General features: G+C 41.3%; 3 protein-coding genes across 9 annotated transcripts in view; all 3 read right to left on the bottom strand.

Moving 5' to 3' along the window:
* The window catches only part of PXK (PX domain containing serine/threonine kinase like), a 35,938-nt gene extending 16,303 nt beyond the window's left edge, over window positions 1-19,635 (bottom strand). For 6 of the 7 annotated variants that reach the window (XM_027700747.1, XM_027700748.1, XM_027700749.1 and 3 more), the window contains exons 1-7: window positions 19,421-19,635; window positions 9,320-9,370; window positions 8,605-8,652; window positions 3,929-4,115; window positions 1,942-2,019; window positions 1,723-1,796; window positions 819-893 (exon numbers count right to left, since the gene is read on the bottom strand). In XM_027700747.1, coding sequence (XP_027556548.1) covers window positions 819-893; window positions 1,723-1,796; window positions 1,942-2,019; window positions 3,929-4,115; window positions 8,605-8,652; window positions 9,320-9,370; window positions 19,421-19,522 — 615 coding nt within the window. In that variant the 5' untranslated portion in view covers window positions 19,523-19,635. Of the gene's footprint in view, window positions 1-818; window positions 894-1,722; window positions 1,797-1,941; window positions 2,020-3,928; window positions 4,116-8,604; window positions 8,653-9,319; window positions 9,371-19,420 lie in introns of those variants that run through there. The other variant, XM_027700753.1, reaches the window with a different exon arrangement.
* A 364-nt stretch (window positions 19,636-19,999) lies between these two features.
* Window positions 20,000-22,196, bottom strand: HTD2 (hydroxyacyl-thioester dehydratase type 2). The gene has a single exon (XM_027701023.1). It carries the CDS (start codon window positions 22,164-22,166, stop codon window positions 21,660-21,662), a length of 507 nt encoding a protein of 168 aa, XP_027556824.1. The 5' UTR covers window positions 22,167-22,196; the 3' UTR covers window positions 20,000-21,659.
* The window catches only part of RPP14 (ribonuclease P/MRP subunit p14), an 8,332-nt gene continuing 5,729 nt past the window's right edge, over window positions 21,934-24,536 (bottom strand). Inside the window, exons 3-6 of the mRNA XM_027700803.1 lie at window positions 24,432-24,516; window positions 23,567-23,643; window positions 22,889-22,967; window positions 21,934-22,266 (exon numbers count right to left, since the gene is read on the bottom strand). Of these exons, the coding sequence (XP_027556604.1) occupies window positions 22,210-22,266; window positions 22,889-22,967; window positions 23,567-23,643; window positions 24,432-24,516 (298 nt within the window). The 3' untranslated portion in view covers window positions 21,934-22,209. The remainder of the gene's footprint in view (window positions 22,267-22,888; window positions 22,968-23,566; window positions 23,644-24,431; window positions 24,517-24,536) is intronic.

The raw sequence follows: 24,536 nt of genomic DNA, 5'->3' as shown, positions 1-24,536 counted from the left end.
TTCAGAAATTATTATAACAACTTTGCAAAACCAAATGAGAGAGCACCGTTGGAAATAAATTACAGATACAACACAAACACCAACTGAAATTGCTAGTCAGGAGAAGACACCTTGTTCATGTCTTATTTTAATACAACAGTTTCAGTCTGGCTGGAGTGTTGAGCAGCCTGGTTTTCAGCCTCTCCTGTTATGGGCAACTGCTGAGCTCCAGGACTGCACAGAGATTTACCAGTTTAAATACCATCCTTTTCAGCCAGTCTCTCACATGCTTAACATCCTCACATCCTTTTGGAGTCAAATGCCAGTTTTTCAGGCAGAGATGCCTACTGGATTTATAGCGTCGCATTGCACAGGAGCTTAAATTGTGCAGCTTCCATTGTACCTCTACTTAGATACTCCTTTTTTTAAGTTCAAAGAACTGAAAAAACATAACAGTCCTTCCACGGCCTCATCCACTGCTGCCTGAGAATACCCCCAGTTCATGGGCTAGCAATTACACCTAGATAGCACTATCCTAACAGCCTGAAAGTGTTGAGGAGCTGAAATAAAAGCTCATGACCTCACAGTACTGCACAAGAAGAAAAAAAATTAAATTAACCACAACACTGAATCTCCTGTAATAATCCTGCAGGATTGTTATTTGTGCTGAGAACATGTTGTTCACATTATATGGGAAATGTAATTAAAAGGTTTGCAAACCTTTAAATGAAAGCAACTCTAAAATTACAAACTGTCTACTAGGCTACATGTGCTTTTGCAAGATGAATCCTTGACATGCACTTCTGTGCACAATTTAAAAGTCTTCAAGTAATACTCACAGAACAGGAAGAAAGAAGTTTCACAGCATACTGTAAGTCTTTGTCAGACAAGTACTTATCAGGGCCAAGATCAGCCTGGAAATAAATAGGAAAAGAATGGCATCATAACAGATGTTGTATTCTATGAAGAAAATGTGATCTATATTCTACTCTGGCAAATGAAGACAGATGTTTGAAGGTATATTTTGAAGAGCAAGCAAGGAAATTACACATACGGAATGAAACCTGAATAGGCTGAACAAGGCCATGGTTTCACAAACAAAATGTGCGACCATAAATATTACTGCCTCTTTCCTCCCCCAGATCTGACATTCATTACTACACTGAATGAACTCTGCCAACTCCAAACTGAGGGACTGTGTGCATTGTGAACTGATAAGGCACCTTCTTCCTCTGCACCAAGAAAAACTCCCCTCCTATTGTAGGTTTTAGTGATCTCTGCTCTCCAGTGAAGTCTCACAAACAGTTCTGCTCATACAATTAAGAGGGCAGCACATTTTAGCACAGGAGCAAAAGCAAGTGTTGTCAAAGGACCAGTTCATTCCTCTCTTGCCTAATAGTTTGTCAGTACAACTAAAGAAATCCCACCACTTTAAAAAGGATCATCTTATTATTTTAAGTGAGCAGATTTATATATGGTCAACAGCCACATCATTACAACTAAAGAATCCTGAGGTGCAGGATTAGGAACAAATGGCCAGGCACAGAAACTTGCAAACTGGATTTGCCACCAGAGGAAGGAAACACAAGAAGTTCCCACACCACACATCCACCTAAGGGCTTTCAAGGCTCTCCCAAAGCCTGAGCTCTTCACCCAGTCTCTCTGTCACTCTCACATGGTAGTCAAAATAAAATCTTGAGTGAAACTGAGAAAGACTTGAGTATGAGATGAAGGCATATATACCCAGCTTAACACTAGCCGCTCCTTTGGTTGATTCTTTATCTTCATTAAGAAATATTTCTTACGTATTCGCCAACCTATAAAAAAAAAAGTCAGCAGCAGCTTTAATTAAACATAACAGGACAAGGTCTGTAAGCAAAGACTTAAGATTGGAATCTTAGGACAACTCATATAGTTGGGAAAAAAATCAGACAAGTTTTCATGCACACATGCTCTTCTTACCTATATCTTTTAATGGTTCTACCACTTCCCACTTTGGCTCTGATCGGAAGAACATTGAAACATGCTGTAAGGCAATTTCTGGAAAGAAAAATGAGAATAAGGGAGAAAGAAAGTAGAAAAGAAATTAAAATGTTTTAAAGAGACTATATCATGTAATTATCCACATATTAGGTAATGTTCAATGCCAGAAGGAAGCCTGCAGGAATTCAGACTAAAAGTCAGCAAAATCACTTCAAAAGGAAATCAGATAAAAACACAGTTAGAGGGCATTTGCATTTTTAACTTGATAACTCAAATCCAGAGAGAAAACAGAGAAAGCATTGCTTGGAAAACTTAGCTTAACAGTCTGCTTTCTATCTCTACTACATCTACATTTCCAAGTCTAAATCCAATGCTCACAGCTCAGATTTCCCACAATAGGAGTACACAACATTAGATCATGAAATGTTTCTGCTATACCTGTAAAAGTACTCACTTTTATCTCTTTAATGTGCATCTATATTGCCATTACTACATGTAAATTATGGAAACTAAACAGTTCTGTTTCACTATGTGTTATTCTGCCCTTTTCTGTGCAGACAAAAGTATTTGGCCAACTATCATGAGCCTACATACATTTGGGGGGCTGGAGGGAGGACACCCGTCTTGTAAGTGAATTCTCCCACAGCTGGGAACACAACTGGTTTATTCATGAAGTGACCCAAGGGGAAATCTCAACGAGAAGTGGTGATAGCAGGGGGAGAAAGGGAATCATGCTAACAAGGAATTTTCTCTAACATGGCTCATCTTGGCATAGAAAAACAGCAAAAAGGTAAGGATGTGTTGATCTCTCCCTCTATACTGTATATACACTGTATCTTCTCTCTATACAAATATGCTAGGAAAAAAAGTGCAATAAATATCATCTCACTGCTCCAGTATTTAAAAAATCACAAACTATGGTCTCTAAAGACCATAGGCAATGATGTCTGTGCTACCAAGTTCCCAGCAACTGGCAGGAAACACAATCTTGATGAAAGTTCTCAGAACTAACACAGAAGTCGCAGTGTCTCCTAGAGGATTTAAATTGCTTGCTCAGCATTAGCCAGACAAACTGCATCCATAAAGAGTTACTAAGAATTTACAACTCCTGCACAGCTTATCATAAACATCCGGTAAATGTTCTTTGCACTTTGAAGCTGAAGACACCAGAATGTTACATAAAGAGAGAGAAAAAAGACAAGTGAAAAGGAAGTAGTGAGTTCCTGCTTCAGGAGACTCTGCTTTTATGAAAACAAGCTTTGCATTTTGCAGAGAGTTGGTTTGCCCGTGAACTAAATCTGTGGAGTGGGTTTGATCGCTAAGAGGAAGTTTTTTCAGTCTGTAAGACAAATATTTAATGGTTTCCAATATCTGAAGTAATACAAATTCAAAGAAGAAACATTTAGTAGTGAAGAAACTGATCACTGGGCTACCATTTTAAAGGGATACAGTGACTGTCCAGTATTTGTGGGAAAAGGGTGTCTAACTTATTCAAGCCTTGTAAAAGTACTAAATCTAGCTCAAACAATTAGTTCTGGAAGTCTCACACCCCAAAGCAACAGTAGGAGCTGGACAAGATGACCACAATTGTTCCTGTTGAAAGATTCAGTGTTGAGAAGATTGGCTGTTTTAGCAGAACATGGAGAGGACAAACTTAACTCCACCTTACACTCTGACAGACAAATGACTTCCCAACACCAACCCTCCCCATTTATCACCAACTCTCCCTCCCCCACGTTTTGTTAATCTTGACCCTCTGTGAAATAATTCAAATATTTAGATTTGACAATCTCAGCATGATCCATGCACAGAGCTGGAGAAGCCTTATCATAAATAATCACATGCACAATATCACAATTTTGAAGGTTGTTCCCCACATGTTTTAGTGCAGATCCTTGCCAGCATTCATGGAAGACACACACATCCTAAAGTCAAACTGTAATGCAGTTTTGTATTTCCTACTTACCAGTGTAGTTTACAGAATAGCTGTTTGGGTCCAAGAATTTCTTTACCAGTTCACAGTTAGACAGTATGTGATGGGTAGTAATTACATCGAGATAGGCCTGGAGTCCCTTCTGTCTTTCAGCGATGAATTCACGCTCCATATTTCCAATCAATTTTTTTGGAGGAAGAGGTAGACTTAGAGCTGAGATCTTAAAAAGAGAGGAAAAATTACTAGCCTTGCTCTCAAAATGCCTCAGGGATATAAACTGGCAACTCAGAAAGTAAAAGACTCTCAGCAGCAAGCTAACTACTCGATAACTTGTGTATATACAAGCTTTTATATTTTTCCTAAGTACTGTTATCAGAGTCAGATGACAGCTCGCATCCCACTGTGAAGAGATTAGTAAATGGAACAACACTGAAAATACAAGGAGATAAATTTTTGCTAGTGACTCATATGTTTAAGATCACTACACAAAACTTTCAGATACTAAATGGCTACAATTTTCAGCCAGACCCTTTTTATGACATACCTCTGCCACAGCACAAAAACTATTCACACCTTACCATTTTCTCTGGATAAGATTTATGCTTTCTCATTTCATGAAGTGCAGATTAATAACTTTCCTTTGCATCTATGATTTTGTAGGTAATTTAAAGCCCTTTCTGTCAGTACTTTAAATCTGTAATTTCAAACATGGTGCAACTTTTCCATTTTCTCTTCAGAATTTGCTACTGTACATTTTTTTAAAATTCAATACATCTTTCAACCCAGAAATAGCTGCAATCTACCAGTGGACATAGAGTAGTTGTTTTATGCTGACACTAGTGATCCAAAACTTCAGAAAAAAATCAGAGAAATCCTTCAAAATAGAACGATGAAAAAATGGACAGAAATGCAAGGTCTTATGTAAGTCAGATCAAAGAGATCATCCTCTGTGTTTATATTCAATTACGTCATGTGAATTGCCAGAATACATTTTTCCTGTTGTTAACACATTGTTGTCTTTGCAGATCAAAGCACCTGCCTTGGGTAAGCTGAATCTCCATAGGAGTTATCTTTAAGAACTGTGTGTTGCAGGAATCAATTACACCGGATGCAGTAACCTCATTTCTAAAGCAAATAGTTCACCAGGGAAAAGACAGGGACTTTTGGTGTTTGAACAACTTTCATTTTAACTAGTGGAAAAGGTAAAGGATTAGTTCAACAAACTGGGACAGAAGAATCATTCCCTTTCCTTTTTACCTCATACATTTGAACACAGGAGTTGTTCCCTACTAAGTTTAGCACTTCTACTTCACCATTTTCTGACTACAAATTATGGACTGAAAAAGAACTACAACTATGTCTGGTTTACAGAAGATGTTTATAAAAATCATCTTATTCACTGAGAATTTTTAATGCTCTTTTGCGCGCAAGGGAAAAAAACATCCAGGAATAAACCCAAAAGCAACCATATACCACTCACAGTCAGTAATTCACCAAATCAGTTTTAACACCAGAAGCAAATCAAACTCTCCTTTGTCAGACCACTCCAATTCAAAACCAAGTTTCTAAACAAAAACTAAATCCTTTTCTGGTACTACTCACTTAAAAAGCATGTCAAATGATAATCACCTTTACCTTCTTGACCTGACAGCTAGCTACCATCAGAGAGACACTGACTCTAGTTCAGATATTTTCAAACCACTATTATTTGTTTTAAAACTTATAAATCAGACATCTGCTATTTTTCAGCAGAAAGTAACATTCAGGCCCAGGTTTTTGTAGCAATCTGACAAAACACACAGCACAGCGAGAACGCTGTCTGTCCTAGAAGGACACCTCACTGAGGTCCTGACCTTGCCAAGACCTCACATGCTTTCAAACACCAGCAATATTTCTCTGTGGCCCCAGCTCACCACTGGAGCCAGGATGGGCTTCATCACGGAAGAACCTGGGAATTAACATTCTTATCTTCAACCACAGCCCGCTCAGGAATGTCTGTTCAAAAGCTGCAATAAAATGCTTCACAAAAGCCAGATATCTTGCTGTGAATTCCAGTGCTTCCAGTACTTCACTTAACAAAACAGAATAGCAGCCAATGATCTCCACACATCTCTGTCAAATAAGGGAAGAAGAAGAAATGCAGGACAGACTGGAAGGAGCTTTTCAATCCAGTACAGTTGAGAGTTCAGGGAATCTGGCTTGAAACTTTCTGATACAAATCAGGGTCACAAGTATGCATTCCCAAGCCTAGACAGTTTTGAAATTCTTGATCCTTAGTATTATTATATAGGTAGCACCAGATTAACAGCAGAAAATTTGCATTCCAACTCAATTGCAGCTGTGTTCAAACACAAACACCAAAATCTACAAAGAGGTCAAGTATGCCATGAGAACTTGAAGAACTTGGGGCTTTACATCCAAAAGAAGCTCCAGAAGTTTTTCCAGCTGCATTTTAGTTTTGAAGGAAGAAGATTGGAGTTTGGTATCTTCCTATTGGTCCTTGTTTTATACTGTTTTTTGGAGGGTTGCTTTGTGTGGAGTTTTGTTTGTTTACTCCTATTTCAATATACAAGATGAGAGTTTAAAGAGTTTAAAAACAAGTCATGGGACTTGAATACTGTGACAGAATATTGTTGCTTAGAGTTCTGGATGGAAAGAACTGAGGAGTGTTGCATTGTCTTAATGGATGTGAAAACTTCAGCTCCAGCATCACAAAGAGCAATTTATAAAAAATCCAAAACAGTGGGAGAAAAGAGCAATTTTACCATGATTCTCACTTGTTACTGTCTGCCCTGGCATTTGGAACTAGGCTGGAGAAGCAGTAGTGTTTGTCAAAAGCAGAGTTGTGCATCTTTCATAAACACTTAAAACTCTATTCCTGCCCTTCTGCTGGGCACATAATGAAGAATAACACTTTTTAGGGTGGTTCTCTGTTTGAGCCAGAAAAAGCTTCTCCAAGCAGAGATGCAACTTCGCCTTTCCAGACTGTGGGAAGCAGACTCAGGATTTTGAAGATCAAGGCGTGAGCAGTAGTTTTCATTGAAGGAGTCAAGTGCTAAAGATCACGGCCTGCTAATTTAGCCACGCTCTCATATCCTCCCATCCAAGTTAGACGTATGTTTTGATCATTCTGTTTGATGTCTTCCAGCCATCCAAGAAGCTGATATTTTTGTTCTAGATCTTGGTCTCCCTCTTGTTTCAAATTCCCCCTCATCCCACTCTGCAAGTTGCTGTCAGATAATTTCCTGAACCCTCCCCTTTTATCATTCACCTCTGTCTCAGGTAAAAAGGCTTTCTCTTTATCATACATAATCTATTTACCTTCACTTTTTAAACCTTCCAACTAGGCCTAACCTTGCAGTACCTGTCATTTCTGAATTTTCAGACTTAAAGGTCCATTGCTTTCTCTACTAAAGGTGCCCCATTTGAAATGTAAATGAGAAGGCATAAAGCTTTTTCATGCCTTAATACATCCTATTCCCCAGGGTTAAGAGGAGCTTGTTATAGGTGGCTGCAAAAGTGAACTTTCTTCTTTTTAAAACTTTCTCAAAATTCTTTCTCTGTGATCTTTATCAAAACTTGACTACAGTTAAGACCACAATGACCCCTAGGTACTCTGATGACTAGTACCATCTCATCTCCTCGTGTTCCCCTGGGTGTTTATCTAATTTTAAATCTTGGATGTCTCTAGAGCAGGAGACATCTCGGTATTGCATTTATTCAGCACATCACAGACAAGGTTTCTAGGTCATGATAAAAGTTCCTACGTGTTACTGCACATTCAACAGAATAATTCAACAAGGCAACCAAGTTGCATCTGTTGAATTTTGACTAATTTGTCCCCCCATCCACCTTCAGCAAAGGAATTGGTTACAGCAGACTGTCAGAGCTCACAATTCAACATCCTTACAGCGTTTTGCTCACCAAGGATCATCAAGCAGATAGTTGATTAAACTGGGGAGGTAAAGAGGAATTGAAAACAGCATTAAAGTCTTGAATTCATGCAACATTTAACAGGGGAAAAAATTTCAACCTTACAAAAATCTACCCTCAAACTGCATCATTCATTTTTTATCTTGTTTGCCTAGTACCATGGAAGTCCCAAGTAATGAGTTTCAACCCTGTAGATGCTCATCACTCCTGCTTCCCCCCTTTTCCAAACACACTTACATACACCCTGCTTTTTCCCACACAAACTAAAAAGAAATAATTGTCCTAAAAAGCAGAAGAAAACACACAGTGAGTCCAGTGTTTGACCAAGGAACACTCCTCAGTGACACAGAAAACTATCACATGAGAAGCAGCATCTGGTAGTGCTTTTAGACGAATATAAATAATGGGACACATAGCACTTCAATGCTGAATTTATAAGGTTGGTATGTGCCTTGGCTTTCTCCAAATCAAAGAAGGAACAAATAAAAACACATAAAACCGGAACAAGACACAGTACTGAAGGGAAAGATTCAGTATCTGCCAATTTCCTCCATTTCTATATAAATTGACCCTGTTGAAGCTAAAATTCAATTTTATAAGGGAAAATGTAGGAGTGAAAAAGTACATATTCAAGCTACATTTGAAGTCACAGTTTCTCTTTACAGCTATGTGAATTTTTATTTCTTCTTCACTGCAATATATAAAAATATCGCAAGCCATTTTAAATATACCTTTCTAATGACACTTTATATTTATATATCAAGGGTGAAAGTTACCTGCAAGCTGTTATTAAGTAAGTCAAAGTCACTGTATCGCCTCACAATCTGCAAAATAAAAGACAAAGTTCAGGAAACAAATTACTTTTTCCATTAGCATTTTACTCCTCAAAATCACATCAGAGAAAAGTAATTTCCATTTATAATCATCTTCTTCTTTTAACAATTCTTGTACAAAGGTATAACTGTTGGATTTATGTCACATTGCCAGAGAGCAAAGCAGTTTTTAATCACATCTTGATCAGACAGAAAATGCATTTCTAAACATTATCTTAAAACAGTTTTAAAATTATTTGTGAGCAAAGTTGTCTGCAAACAAGACATTTTTGCCATATAAGATGCAACAACTTTTCACAGTCATCTTCATTACTACTTCTTGGTTTTGTTGCTCAGCAAGACTCTGATTTTAGCCCTAAGGAAGGCAAACTAGCATTTGAGATTTTAAAGTGATGGTTGTACCAACACATAGTAGTAACACATGAGAGGCATTTTTCCTGGAATATTCAGAATAGTAGCGGACAACATGCCTTCTGTAGCTGGCAGCAATACTGGTTTTCTGTTAGTTTTTGACCAAAAGTATTTAAGCACTTCATGTTCTCAATTCCAAACGAACATTTCTCTTTCCAGCTCAAATCTGAAAAGCTAGGAAGAGACAATTTTCAAACTCTCCCTAAAAAGGCATCCTGGTTACACGAGCCACAGCTTAAGAAATTACCTGCCAACTGTTTTCTGCTGAAACTCCTCTCTGAACACGGATTATGTATTCCTAATAAAAGGAAAAAAATATTAGAAATGAGAACGAATAAGCTGAAGAATGTTATTAAGTACTTCTCCAACTATGACCACTAACACTGAGAAACAGAAAATTCAGATCCTGCACCTAGTGGAAAGTCCAAGATTGGTTTGCTCAGACCCATCCCTAGCAATTGTCTCGCTCTGCTTCCCAGTGTGGAAGACAAGGAGAGGTCCAGGAGCTTGCACTTGAACAGTTTAATTTAGTTACAGAGAAAGACAGTAAAAGCATACTCAGCACACATCTCTACCAACAACAGCTGAAGAAACCTCTCTTTACCTCACCTCCAATACTCAGCTAGTACCCCCAGGAACTACTGCCACCAGCATAACAGAGTAACATGCCAGTAAATAACCACAGCTGCCCAACCTCCAATTATTTTTGTACTAGAAAGGTTACCACAAAAGCTGTGGAATGTGCTTGGGTAACTAGAACATCTCAGTTTCTCATGACGGTAATTCTTCATTTATAATGCAGGCTTAATGTTAAATATTTATATATTAACTATGCAGATATATCTAAATCTCAGTAAGGAACTCCTGAATTTTAAGAATTAATAATTCTTCCACCACAATAACATTCATAAATCACAATTCTTTTCAGTCTCTTCATTTCAAGCTCCACTGTACCTTTTGTAGACCAATGCCTGGTCATAAATATAGCAATATCATTATTGGAGATTTATTCAATTATCTCAAATATAGATATGAAGTATTTTATACACCCAATCAGGCATACTTCAAGGCAGCCATGACTTTGTTTACCCCTTTGTTCAGTTTGAAAACAGCTCTAAAAACACTTTTGACATTTCAAATATCATAAACAAGGCAAGTCCTTTTCCTAGAAATCCTATATTCTCCATTTTAGATATTGTTTAAGTAGTAAGAAAATAAAATTATTCTGGGCTGACTGCAGTAACTGATACTTCTTTGCCATTTGCTTACACAAAGCTCTATAAATGCTGTTCTTTTTAAAGTCTTATTACAGAGATTATCCCACAGCCACACAATATTCATTGAAAAACAGGCTTGGCTGGGGTGGCAGGACCCTGCACTGGGGCTCAAAGTGCCACTAAACCCCCCCAGGCTTCCCCAGGGAATGAGCACAATCACATCACGCACCTGCAGCTACACATTCAAAGGGAGAATGAAAAATTCTGAGCCAAACAAATTCACACCAGGGCTCACAGCATTCCCAAGCTGGAACATGCAAAAAGCTCCCTGCACTTGTGCCAAGCAACGCACGAGGACCCACCAGCCCCTGCCTGCAGTGCAGCAGCACATGATGCACCCCTGTCAGCCAGCTCAGATGACTTCATTCACCCCGGGACAAACTTTAAAACATGTTTTATGTAAAGTGCTGAATAATTTTTCCATTTCAAATGCTATTTCGCTGAATTGCTTACATCAACAGGAGTCTTACACAAAAAGGACTGATCAGAGCATTATGCACATCTCCAGATATTAAAATTTATGCTGCGTTCCAAATTACTGTGAACAAACAATAAGGAAATAACAACAAATAAACAAAGGTATTTCCTGCACCTTGTGTTTAATGCCAAATTTGTCCATTCCATAACAATAACTCTATCTGACATGTACCTGCCTACCAACTAGATAATTCAATTAACTGAGCGCTTGATTCATGAAGTATTATAAACTCAGGTTCACAGTTAAGAATCCACTTCATGCACTTTTAAGTATCTTCTTTCAGGCACTGTGAAGTGTCTTCTGGTTTTGGAACTTGCCTTCCAAACCCCACAAAATAATTCTCCTCTTTAAAATGAAATGAAATTAAAAACTGTTGCACTGAAAAACATAAATATACCACTGGAGCAAACAAAGAAAGTGCGGCACATCAGAGAATCCCTCCACAGAAATAATTTCTCATTTAAAATCTACCAAGTAATTAGTGTAAATCAAGAATTATGACTCTTCCAGACAAGAGGCAAAGGCAACACTTACCAGTTGGTGTTACCTTATGTGTTCAACCTTACCTAATCCAGATTTTATTTTCTCAAGTTTCCTTCCAAAGCCCAGTGCTGCTGAGTGAAAAATGCTATGCATTTTCTAAAATTCACTTAAAATATCCTTTATTATCCAAGCTGTCAAATAGCTGTAGTAAGTTTGAACCACCTAGCCTTGAGAAGAAACAAGACTAGTAAGCATGAAAACCAAAGTGATTTATCACATTTCTTGTCCTAGCAGCTTAGATGGAAGTGACAGAAATTCAAGATGTCACAAACCAAAACACGTAACTGTTTTACTAGAATTAAAGTGTCTATTTTCAGAAAATCAGCCTTTCATGCTCACTCCATATTCTCTTCTCTCACCCATTTGAAATCATAATTATGGTATCTTCCTGCAAAACAAGAAGCCCAAATCCTCATAAATAGTAACATAAATCCACAGAGCTGATTATAATTCAACCGGTGTAATTATGTTTGGAAACTGTATGACAGAAATCAATTAAAGGGACACCTGGAAACACATATTCACCACTAAAGTGGCCTTTCCTGTTTTGTGAGCATTTCTGCATTTTGGGAAGTAGGAAGAGGCTACTTCACACACAGACAAAAAACTGCAACAACTGCTTATTCATCAAGTCTCAAAGGAACGTTGGCTGTTCCTCTGAAAAACCACGTCAGTGATGATTCACCACGTGCAGTCATTCATCTTTTCTAGGATTTTGAAAGAAGCAGAGTTATTGCTCAATCCCTTGTAGCATTTACTCTTCCTCCGGTGATTATCATTTTCTATTGTACCCCAAGAAAGCGCTCCCAGGCAGGCAGAACACAAACTCATTAGACAACCACCAAAGCATCTTCTTGCACACAACCACTCTGGTCAACACGGCAGTCGACAGTCGGCTCTTCTGGAGAGCCCAGCGATAAACAACTCAGGGCTCAGAGCCCATTCTTGCAGGAAGATTATATAAAAAAAGACCGTATTTGGGCCACAACTATTTTTCCCTACATATACTTGAGCATTTTCCCATCCAGTTCTGCCTTGATGCCCTAAAACACTAACTGTAATGAATAATTGTCCACTCCGTCAATCTAATGAAAAAGCCTAAATGCTCTTCTGAGTTTGGGGTATTTTTCCCCCAAAGTTGATAAGGAGATTGAAAGTCAACAAATAGCTGTAGTAGAAAAAACAGGATAAGAAATACAATCTCATTCCCAGTGTCTGCCATGGCTACACATAATCAGCAGACCATAGTATCCTGAGTTTTAGTGAGAAGTTGATATTTCCTATTGCCTCCACATGGCAACAAGCTTGTTGTGGGATTATAATTAGCACCACTGATATATGCTTCCCAGAGGACCAGAGAAGAGCTTTCAACTCTTCAAGCCTAAATGCACAAAAGCCTTTATTACTCTGCCAAATTTTGTTTTGGTTAGGGAAAAAAAATCTGAATTACAACAATCTTCTTCTGACACTGCCTGATAGTGGGACTGAGACTGTGCCCATAGGAAACACATAAAAGCATAGGGAAAACAGAGAGGCACAGTCAGGATCATCTCTGTTTAGCTGCATCATCCAACCTAGGAAAACAGAATGGAAAAGGCTTCAGAAAGGGCTAGCAATTACCAGAGTTCACTCCTGCCAACAATTTTAGGAATCAACAACCAGGCTCGGTGAGGTCTAGGTTAGCTACACTCATGCAGAAATTCCCATGGCATCTTTCACTCCTACAAGAATAACTCAGAATCTTTCCTATGACTCAGTTTACCAAATAACTTCAAAGGAGCCCTAACAGCTGCTGGTTGGCAAAGAAAGGTCTCAGCTTTCACAGGAGAGACAACAGAGAGACAACAGAGAGACAACAGAGAGAGAACAGAGAGAGAACCTCCCGCTACTGATTTTGCCCGCGGGCAGCAAGGTCACTGCCAGCAGCTACACAGGAGACATCTACAAGACAGGCCACACAACCATTCCCAAGACAATCTCCATGGATCACTCCAGACTCCCCACATAGGTAAGGTTTGTACATCCGCTCCTCTTCGTACCAGTACTGCCAACCAGTTCCTGACACAACCTTGATATTCCAGCAGCAGTTCAAAATACATTTTTAAAGATGCCAAGGGAAGCAGTTTTACCTATGGGATCATTTCCTGGCTGCTCCAATTAGTCAAAAAAGAGGAAACTGGTGCCAGGAGGAGGAGGTTGGGAGCAGGGAAAGCTGTATGACCCCAGTTGCACACTGTCATTTTCTAAAATCTTGATATCACTACAGAGTTCTGGATAGAGTTTCTGAAAGGGAGTATTCTCCAAAAATCCACATGGATCAGTGATAACCACACTGCATTTCTCCAATCCTTTGCCAGTAACAGTTTCACAATCACTGAGTGGGATTACCATTATCCTGAACTTACCCATTTTCACGCAGAGTCAACATTTAGGTGTTTTTTCCCCAAAATTCACCAAGATTAGCCCCTGGTGTTCCAGCACTTATTAAAACACTAGCATCAGCAGCTCAGTGCTGCTCAGCAAAATTTTGCTAACATTCCTATGTGCAAATCACACAGCAAAGTACGTTCAAATGTTTAACAACTGCTGTTTACCACCATTCCTAGTTTTTGAAACAGGAAGCAAACAGGAAAGAAGGTTTTTGTAGAGACAAAATAGGAAAGAACTAATGGTGAATTTAGAGATTCTTAAAATAAAATGTAGAGTGTCACCAATATTGGGAAACACATTCTGTTTTGCCAAGAAACTAGTCTCTAAATTTCCAGCTCAGGACAGTCAGCCTGTTTTTCCACTGATTTCTGCTGTACGTCTGTTTAATCCAACAGGCTTGAAAAGCCAACCATTATAAAGATCCAGGTCACCTTCAGGTCACATCAACTAAAAGTTTGAAAGGGCTTTATTTTATAAGCATTAAAGAGAGGAAAGCCTAATTAAGCATGAATACAATCCCTGCTTAAGTAGGCTGGATTGGAACAATTTCTAGTAAGAAGCTCTTTTAAATGTTTATTTAGAAAATCTCCCATGTGAAAAGTAGCAACAAGACCAGGAAAGCTGCTCAGCCTCAGAGACCTCTCTGTTACAGGGTACAGTATTTATTTGCTATTGCACAACCTGCCATTAAGCCCATCTGAGGCAGAAGCAGCAGCAGGCCAGTGTTTCACAACATTTTAAACAATGCAGGTGCATGTGTGTGTCCTGTTTGCACCATTCACACACTGTATCACTGCTCTAGTAATGAGTCAGCCATTCAATAAGTGAAAGCTATGAAGTAGGACAACTGCAGGGAAAAAACAGAACACACATTTACACGTAATGAAACTTACTGAACAAGGAAACAACTGAAACATGAGAAATCACGGATTTTCAGTGCCCTGCATCACCACGGCCTTTGCCAGAAAGGCAAAATACTGAGTATTTTTCAGGAAATACTCAGTAGCCAACAAAAATATTCTAATTAGGATTTACTAAAGTATGATATGGCAACTAATATTTTGACTGCAATCTTTGCAGGAGCTACAAATGCCATACTAATTTCCTGAGTTCAGTGGAGGAAACCATAAGGCTGGAATATCTAAAATTAGGTGTGATGAAAGAGCTACCTTTTGTGAGCTCAGGCTGGAGGGGAGGTGGGAGGTGGCCAAGGCTACTTACTAAGTCCAGTGGAGGAACTGCATTTCTGTAACCTCAAACAAGTGAACTCTAATAGCTTCCTGTCTAAAGCCACGTCTAAAAGTAACTTCATGTTTGTTTTTGTTCAAAGTGAAGGCAACCTTGCAGAGATTGAATTCCTTATAAAGCAGATGTGCAAAGTCCTTTACAAGCTTTTAAACTAAATTCGACTCTTCTAGAAACATATGGCTCCATTTTTGTATTCGGAACAATATAGGAAAGATATAAATGCTTTTTCAACGTTTTTCTAATCTAAAAGCTGTGAGTGTCAACATTCATCATTGCTCAAGGAAAACTAAAAACTCTGAAAGTATGTTATGAGAGGGATTTATTTCAGCTGTTCATTTCCAAATGCCTTTAAGACAACAATGTACTGCAGCAAAGCTGACTGTTTCACTACTTCAATTTCAAAACACGAAACACATGAAAAAGCAAAATTGCTTCAGAAAAGAATTAAGGAATGTTCAGAAGTATATGTACAACTCAATAGTAGTTCTACTGCTGAAAAGTGCTCTAAGAGTTGTATGTGCACATGTGCAGTTCTTATTAAGGCATATGTCCAGATTATTGTGGAAGAAAATAGCATCCTATTTCAAGGCTTAGAAAGAAAGCCACTTCTAAATAGTGAACACACAGATGAAATACTGCAATATGAAGCAAGTTCAACAGCCAACATTTATTAAAGCTTTAGTGCTGAAATTGCCTGTGTTGTCAGAACACAACATTTGGCGTCAAGATGAGACATTTGCAAATGGCTTAATATATTGGATGTAATTCTGCTCCTATTGAAGTCAAGGAATGCAGCGGCTACAAAACAACTTCATTTTCTGCAAAACTGGTACACAGACCTGCCAAGGGACTGAGCCATGGCTATGGAAAGGTGCCCAACACAGTCCTGAAAGCTACAGTTTCTCTCTCTCTCTGATGCAGTGCTAGTGACTGAAGCATAAAGCAGGAGACAAAATGAAGCTGACAGGGTTTGCTCATGTAATTTCACATCTGTTAGGTGGGTGCCACTGGAATGCACCTGTAATATGGGGGTTTTTTTTGCTTTTAAAATAAAAAGGACTCCATAAACACCGCACTATAGAATTAATTGTACGTAAGTTCACATTCCAACAAAACTCAGACTGCTTGTAACACACTTAACTGGGGAAACAACTTTTGCAAACATGAAAAAGCATAATTTTCATCTTCAATTATCATTGGAAATAAATATGCAGAAAGAAAACCTCAGTGGACAATTTCTTTATTGCAATACAAAAACATGGAGATTATGTCCCAGTTCAGATGTACTGACTCCAGTAAGAACTTCTGAGCTCTTCTGACTTGAACAAAACACGTCGAGCTTGTAAGCATATCAGAGAATTTTGCAGCTGATTCCCTGACAATCTGAAAGCCCCATTTACTAGGGGTTGACCTACTCTTACTAAGCAAAAAGTGCAAACCCTCAAAAGTACATTTTCAATACTAGCTTTGTCCCTTCTTAGGTTTCTGGAGAATTCAGGAAAGCGTGTAGTAGTTTCAGGTTGTGTTTTCAGTTTTGTTTTTTTCAGTTTCACCTTCAGCCCCAGGAAACAGAAACTGAGCCTCTGCCAATTACAGCTCCTGACTCAATGCTATGAAGTTTACACTCATCCAGTCTGTTGTATTAAATTTAAATTAACAAAAACTGCTTAGAACAATAGGCAAGCAAACTATTCACTTGACACAAGCTTTGGTCTTCTGTGTGATATTTCACCATGTCTACAGAGCTTTTCCTGAAATTCTTTACCTCTTCCTTATTTGGTTTTTCAGAAGACTGTCTATTTTCAGCATCCACGGAAGGTTTACATAATTATTAGTTCAGTTACCATGTTAAAGTTACACCTAACCTCGGCCTAAGCTGTCTTCATATGAGTGCTTTTATAAGGTATGACCTACAGGAAAAAAATACAAATGCAAGTTTAAAACAACTCTCGCAACACTAAACAGCATTATAAAATCTTAATACAAACTGCTGACAAAAGAATTTATTTATGGCTGCCTTTGTATTTCAGCTTTAGAACAAGTCTACCATATGCAAAGCTAGTTCTCCAAACAGTAGTTTGGGATGAAGGATTATACAGATGTACATCTTTTGAAGATACTGCATTGAGGTGGGATGAGAAACAAACCTAAAAAGCATTCAGTTAACGACAACCTAATTTCTTCTAACTATAATTTAACAAAGTAAAATGCAGTCTTAACACCCCACAAAAGCACTTCGGCCCTTATTTCTTAGAGGGGCTTCATTTACACACCGCTTCAGACACAAGGGTTTATTTGTGTGGCTTATTATAAACCAGGAAAGTTCAAATCAGGGACAGCATCACCCACCAATAAACAAACTATTCAGATACTAGGGACATAAGATGTAGCATCCAAAATGACAAAATAGTCGATTTACATCAAATAAGAAACCAAGCCTCTGTTAATGGCTTCCTGTATTTTGTTATCCCACACTGGCTCTATATAAACCATCTGTGCTACACACACTTCAAGCCATCTTTCAACTATCAACAGGGCTTCTGCAGTAAAACAAACAATTACTAATAGATGTATCTTAGAGACAGATTTTAAATCAAAAAGCACAGTGCTCCAGCACTGTATTAATGAAAGATCAGAACAAATCAATAGAGAATTTTTCCTGAACATCCGTTAGTAACAGAATACAGAGATGAAAGACGGGGGGAGCAACATTTGCTATCACACTCCCTCAGACAAGACAACACACACGGAGTCTGGATTGAAAAAGTACTCATTCTGAAAGAATTTTGTGACTTTTTCTTTTTTAACCAAAATCGTGCAAGCCAAAGGAAAAAACACAAAAAGCTATTGTCATTTGCAGTAGCAAAAAAGTATAATAAGGCATATTGGAAACAAGTTACCAATGAAACTTAATCTGCTCTGCCAACTGGGGGGTATTAGGAGTTACACAACTTCTCACAGGACTTGGCAAATACACCCCTCAGCTATTGAAACAGGTAAAAAGTATCACACTTGTCAGGAAATATAAGCAGAGAAGTTGCAACAACTGCGAGCCATAGCCTGCTAGATTCACAAGACCTTCTAGACCATTTCTCATAGGTAACTTCTGTTCAGAGAAGACTGGAACATTAGCAAATGAGAGTTCCTCACACAAAAAAAATCCCACTTCTTAAGTGCAGGTTATTTATAGGAAGAGTATTTAATAAGGCAGTCTACAGATCAGTTGTATATCCTGTGGTGAACCTACAATTATTGTCATTCAGGTTAAGGTATGCACCGGATGCAAGGAACCAGGAAGAGATCCACAATGCAGGGATCTGAGCTGTGTAAGGGGCAGAAGAAATACCCTCTGTTCATTTAAAGCACGCTTCCCACTAGTGTACCCGCTCTGAGGTATCTCTGGCCTCCTTTCCAGCCCAGCATCCCTGCTCTCAACCAAAGCAGGAACCACAAATGACAGTCAGCTCCCTCTCTCTGATTCACAGCACTGCTTGGTCATACCATAAGGAAACCTGGTTTTTAAAGTGGAAAATAACTGCAAACAGGACATTATGAAATTTGGACTATTACTGCACATTCAAAGACAGTGCAGTTCTTAGGGAGACAGCGAGCACATGTCCCTGGCATCCCATAATTAACCTGTGACACCCAAGTGACAGCAGGGCTTGTTCTGCTGAGTGTCACCGCTCCCCACAACAAAGAAGCGGGGCTGGGGCTGCGGGGTCTCTGCAGCTTCACAGCCTCAGTGACACGGCAGGACCCGCAGGCAAATGCAGCCCGTTCATGTGTAACTTCATCGCAGCTACTGAAATGAGGCAACGAGAGCCCATCTCCGCTCCAAGGGCTGCAACACCCTGAGAAAAGCAGGAATTACAGCCACTCACAGGGCCTCGCTCGGGGGGGGCAGGAGACAGCCCGAGCCCCGCACCGGCCGCGCCCGCAGAGCCCCAGCGGTGCCTCCCGGGGCTGTGCCCGGCTGCCCACGGGAACCCCGCGCACACGGCGGGGGCGAACGAACCCAACGATCCCCGTCTCCAGGCGGCGGCGGCGGCACCGCCGCATCCCACCGAGGGGTTCCCGGGCGCTCCAACCCGCTCCCGGGAGTGGTGGCCCCGCCGCCGCCTCCCGCACCGCTCCCCACCGCCCGCAGCCCGCCCCGCACTGCCCCGGCGCCCCCCCCGCCTCCGCCACCCCCGGCCCCGCTGCTGCGGGCTCAGCGCAGGCCCCCTCCCGGCCCCGCTGCCCCCGCGCCCCGACCCGGCCCCGCACACCCCGGGGACACCCCAGCGCCCCCCGTTACCGGCTCCCCCCGCTCCCTCCCCCCGCGCTCGCCGCTCCCGCCGCCCCCCGCGGCCCGGCCTGCCCCGCTCACCGTGTGCGAGTGCAGGCTCTGGCTCGCCTCGATCTGCGCTGTCAGCGGCACCGTGTCGTCCAGCAGCACCTTGCCGGCCGGCGGCTTCTCCATGAAGGCCATAGCGGAGTGGGGAGCGGGAGAACCGGCGCCGCCAACCCGCTTCCCGGGGCAGTTCCCGGCGCGGCCGCCGCTGTCAACACGGCAGCGCCGCCGCCGCCGCGGGGCCTTAGCGCCGCCGCACGCCGCTGCCGCCGCACGCCGCCAGGGGGCGCCGCGCCCCCTCCGGGGTGCCACGGGTTCGAATCCCGGTCCCGCGCCAGGAGTCGGCGGGATGGGGGGACACGGGGAGGTTCGTCCCCGGGAGCAATAACGGGGGAAGGAGGGGGGGTCAGAGCGCAGGTGGCCGCCCCGCCGCCCAAGCCTTCCACGCCCGGTGCTCCGGTGGCACCGACGGCGTGTAAGGCATCAACCCTGAGACACTGCTGGTCCTGCCAGAGAGGACAACAGAAAAGGGCTGGTGCGCTTGCTGCTCTTTACCTTTTGGGGCGGTTTTTTGTGGTTAAAAGATCATAAAATAATCAAATAGCATCCAGTAACTCCTACTCAATTTCTAGATTTTAGTGTTTGGGTTTGTTTTTTTTCAGAAGACATTTAAAGTTGTTCAATTGAATTCCACAACCTGGCTTTCATTGCAGAAGTGTAAAAAACTTTCTATTGGGAACCCACAAGTTGGACACTTGTCTGCATTTCCTTTTGTCTATTTACACCATACACAAGAATTACTTTCACTTAAGATGTTGTAAGTAAGACCACAGAGATGGAGTTTTTTGTACACCTGTCTTGCAGCTCCCTGTGGAGAGGAAAATGGGCTGTGTGGTGTGGTTCATTAGCTGAATCTCAGGCTGAAACAGCAATCCTGACTCCCCAAACTACTCCTTGTGCCATGATCCAGGAGGTCAGGCACAGATTTGATTCATTTTTTTAACAGATATTAACATGTCAACTTCCCACCTGGAGAGGAATAAGAAACAGAGAAAGGAGTATGCCTGCTTTCGGAAAGTGTTTTACACAGCACAAGCCAGTGACAGACAGTGACCCGAGGCAGAAGGAAAGGAAACGGGAAGTGAAGCAGCTCCTACAAACAAGAGATAAGGAAAGCTCTCCCTAACTACTGCTTCCAGGTTGTGAACAGGCCGAACACCAGGCTTTGGAAACAGAGGGCATGGAGTCAAACACCTTAAACATTACCCCTCCCTCTGCTCCAGTGTGACTAACACCTGGGGTTAGAGTGCAGCACACTCAGGCAGTGCAACTGTTTTACCAGTAATTTTCATTACGGGTTGAGGACAAACTCTCTTTTCACAGCAAACAACTTCTGAGGTTATTTGCAGTCAAGGAAAGTTTCAAATGCATTTCTGCTGCACAGAAGATAGAAGGGATAACAGATGCTTTGCCAGAAAATTATAAGCCACCAACTGAAGGCCTTCTTCCTGATGGCATTGATCATTCCTGAAAGAAGTCTCTTAGTGTATAATGATCCTATGCTGGTAACAAATTTACCAAAAGCCTACTTTAACAAGGTGCTTTCAGTGGGCAAGGAGGAATACATGTTCAAACAGACAAGCAAGCAGAGAAAAGCCATACAGTTAGTACTCAACTCATATGTCCCTGATTGTCTTGCCCTCAGGAGCACAAGCACAGTAAGTACAAGTTGTAACAATATTTTTTTTTAAAGGCTCCTTCACTCTGCTTCTGGGAAGCAAGTTTCAGAGGAAACACCCACAGGAGCCATGCGGATTACAACACATCCTGCAGTACACGTGTGTCAGCACCTCCACTTCTGTCCTACTTGTTAAACGCAGCATTGCCCCCTCCCCTGGAGCTTGTTGGCAATACAGCTGCTTTGTACAAAAGGAACAAGTTTTAACTGATCTTTGCTGGTGTGGACTGTGATTTTGCCAGAAAGAACAGCCTCAGCCACTCCAGAATTCCCACTGTGGCAGAGCAATGGCTTGTCTAAGCCACTTTTCCTCTTTGTCACAGTAAGTACATAGTTCTGCTGGTTTCACCTTGACAATACATAGAGGAAAATGAAAAGTTTTAAGTTTAATGCAGCTCTATCAGGATTAAGCTTGTACACTGTCTTTCAAGCATTTTTTGTTGCACATTTACTGGAGTGAGTGATGTCACATAAAAAGACAAAATCAAAACCAAGCATTTCTGGCCTTTACAGTAAAGTAGCACAGGCTGAACAGCTCTAACTGTCCGGCACCATGACTTTCACCATCCCTTCCATAACAGTCTTCCCACTTTCTCTGACCTGACATGATACTGAAATGTGTGCAATAGAACCCTTCAGCCGTTTCACTTCTGCTGCAGCTGTGACTTCTTCACCAATATACAAAGGAGCTGGAAACCGGATCTCCTGGGAGAGAAATATACACCCTTGACCAGGCATTTTAGTACCTAGAACTGCAGAAATAAGTCCATTGATCAGAACTCCATGTACAACAGTTCTCCCAAACCTAGACTTCTTTGCAAACTCTTCATTTAAATGCAAAGGATTTGTGTCACCTGTTATGTAGGAAAAGGTAACAACATCATTCTGTGTAAAAGCTTTGGTAAGTTCAGCTTTGTCTCCAACTTTTATGTGTAAACTTTGAAGTACTGGATGTCCAAGCAGTGAGTTGATAAACGTTAGCTTTGTCGAGGCTCTTCGTCGGAACATTCCTCCAGAAATTCCTCGCCTGAAGGGCTGCAACATCTCCAGAAACTTCTGCTTCGTACAACCAAACCAACAACCGCATTCAGTCTAGGACTAGTTCTCTACTGTTGCCAGACAACGCGAGAAGAAATGGAGATGTCTGTTTTGGGGAAAGAAAAAACAAACAAGAACAAACTAAAGCCTTGAAAAAAAATCACCAACAAATGCACTCAAATGTGAAAATACCTAAATTTTCCTTTTACATGAAAGATTAGAAACTTAGAACTATGCCCTAGCAGATTTTTGTCCAGCCATGGCTTCAGAGACAAAGAATTCTTGGAACTCCTTTTATTAAGCAGCATCCTCTAGAAAAAAATAAGCTCTGGAAGTGCACGTTTGTAAGGTCTGTCAACAGTGATTATTAGAAAGGAAAGAAATGGGGCAGAGGAAATAAAAGACAGGACCAAGATGTGGGCCATAAACAAAACCTGCCAGAAATTATTTTCTTGCAGGTGCATTAATGACATCAGGACTTGTCACTGGACTGAAACCATAAAGTAATGAGACAGTTTCTACCATCACATTTTACAAGATTCATTATAAGGTGAGAACTGCTCAAACACAGGCCCACACACCTGCACTTAAAAGCATTTCACTCCCAAATCAAGGCATTTTTGCATCTAGGCCACCTCTCTCTGAAAAGACAGCATGCTCAGACAGACAGCCAAGTTTAGAGCCAGAACTGACAGCTGGGGGAAGCACCAAGCCCTGAAAGGCTTTACCTGCAGCACCCGGAAGGCACACCTCCTGTTCTGGTAGAAGCCCAGCAAGGTTAGAGCACTCCACAGCTTGACAAGGCCACTTAGTAAAAAGAAAATAAAATATACTAATAAAATTTTGTTTTATCAGTTTTCCTGCAACATAAACATCTTAAATAAAAATACTGTTACACTAAGAATAATGACACCTTAATTGAGTTTAACAGCCAGTAAATTCACCAATAAGTTCCAGTAGCAACACTATGTCCTGAAGGGGTATTGCAGTGGCTGCAGTCTCCTGTCTTTCACACACAGATATGTAATGTAACCTCTTCAAGTTCACTTTACCAGTTCTTGTTCTCTCTGTGCATTTAAGCTCCTTCTTCCCCTAAATCACCTGCAGTCGTCTTCACTATTTACAGTAACCATTCTGAGCTTTTACTATAGAAAGAGATCTAAAGCCACACATTTCAACGGTGCTTAGTTCCTGTCTTAAACCATTTAAACCATTCAGGTTTAAAGCGGGAATAACATTGATGCATGAAGTTACCAAGCCTTAATAATTACTTTCTGCATGCTGATTGTAAATATCTGCAAGTTAGGCTTAATTCTTCAAAGACTATTCTTAGCTTAGAAGTTCTGGTTTTCTTACAAAAAATACTTTCATGGCAGTATCAGAAGCGTGTACCGACCGCACCTTACCTGCTAATAACTCTTAATATGGCAGACAGAGTTTTTTCCTCATATGTTAAGACATCAACAGGCAAAGCTGCTCCAACCTATCAAAAAAATGGTATTTAATAAGTGCCATCCTATTCTCTTATAGTGGTTTATAAGCAAGCGATTTCACTCCCAGCATGTGACATCGTGTTATAGTGACACTCAAATCTCAAAGGAGTGTTTCAGCTACAAACAAACAGCACCTTTTCTCTCAGAGTTCTTTAGCTAGAAGCCACTTATTTCCAAATTACAGTTGGAGAAACACGGACCCACAGGTGATAAAGTTACCCAGCAATACTGTAAACAGAGCAAGAACAGTACTGTGGATTTCCCATCCACAAAGCTTTTCCCTTCATATAGTTCCCATTCTAAAGCCTCGCTATAGCAAAAGCATCAATACTTCAAATTCTAAAAACCAGATATCAAAGAACGGTTTTAGTTGGAAGGGACCTTAAAGATCATCTCGTTCCAACCCCCTGCCATGGGCAGGGACACCTTCCACTAGACCAAGGTGTCCAAAGCCCCCATCCAGCCTGGCCTTGAGAACTTCCAGGGATGACTGGAGCCACTTCACCATGGACACTAAACTGAGATGTGCAGCCCAGCACCAGGGGGAGCAATTTTAACGTGGGCTGGGGAGCAGGTACCCGGTTACAGGAGCGGCAAACCGAGGACACTTCTCCCTCCTCGCCTGCCCCTCGGCCCGTCCCCTCCGACTCGGCTCGGTCACTGCTCTGCTGTGCCGGGGGACAACGGGCAGGCAACCGGTCGCTCCCCCACGGCTCTCCCGGCCCGGAGAGACGGACCCCGACCCCAATCCCGATCCTGATCCTGATCCCAGTCCCACCTCTCCGTGCAGCTCCCTCAGCGCCGACACCACCAGCTGCTTGAACTGCGCGGCGTTCGGCCGGGCCCCGCCGTCGGGCAGCTCCCTACGGGAAACAGAGCAGAG

Source organism: Neopelma chrysocephalum, unplaced genomic scaffold (genome assembly GCF_003984885.1).
Source record: "Neopelma chrysocephalum unplaced genomic scaffold, ASM398488v2 Primary Assembly neopelma1_147, whole genome shotgun sequence".
Lineage (NCBI taxonomy): Eukaryota > Metazoa > Chordata > Aves > Passeriformes > Pipridae > Neopelma > Neopelma chrysocephalum.
Note: the sequence above shows the minus strand (reverse complement) of the source record. Positions and strands in the feature narration are given on the sequence as shown.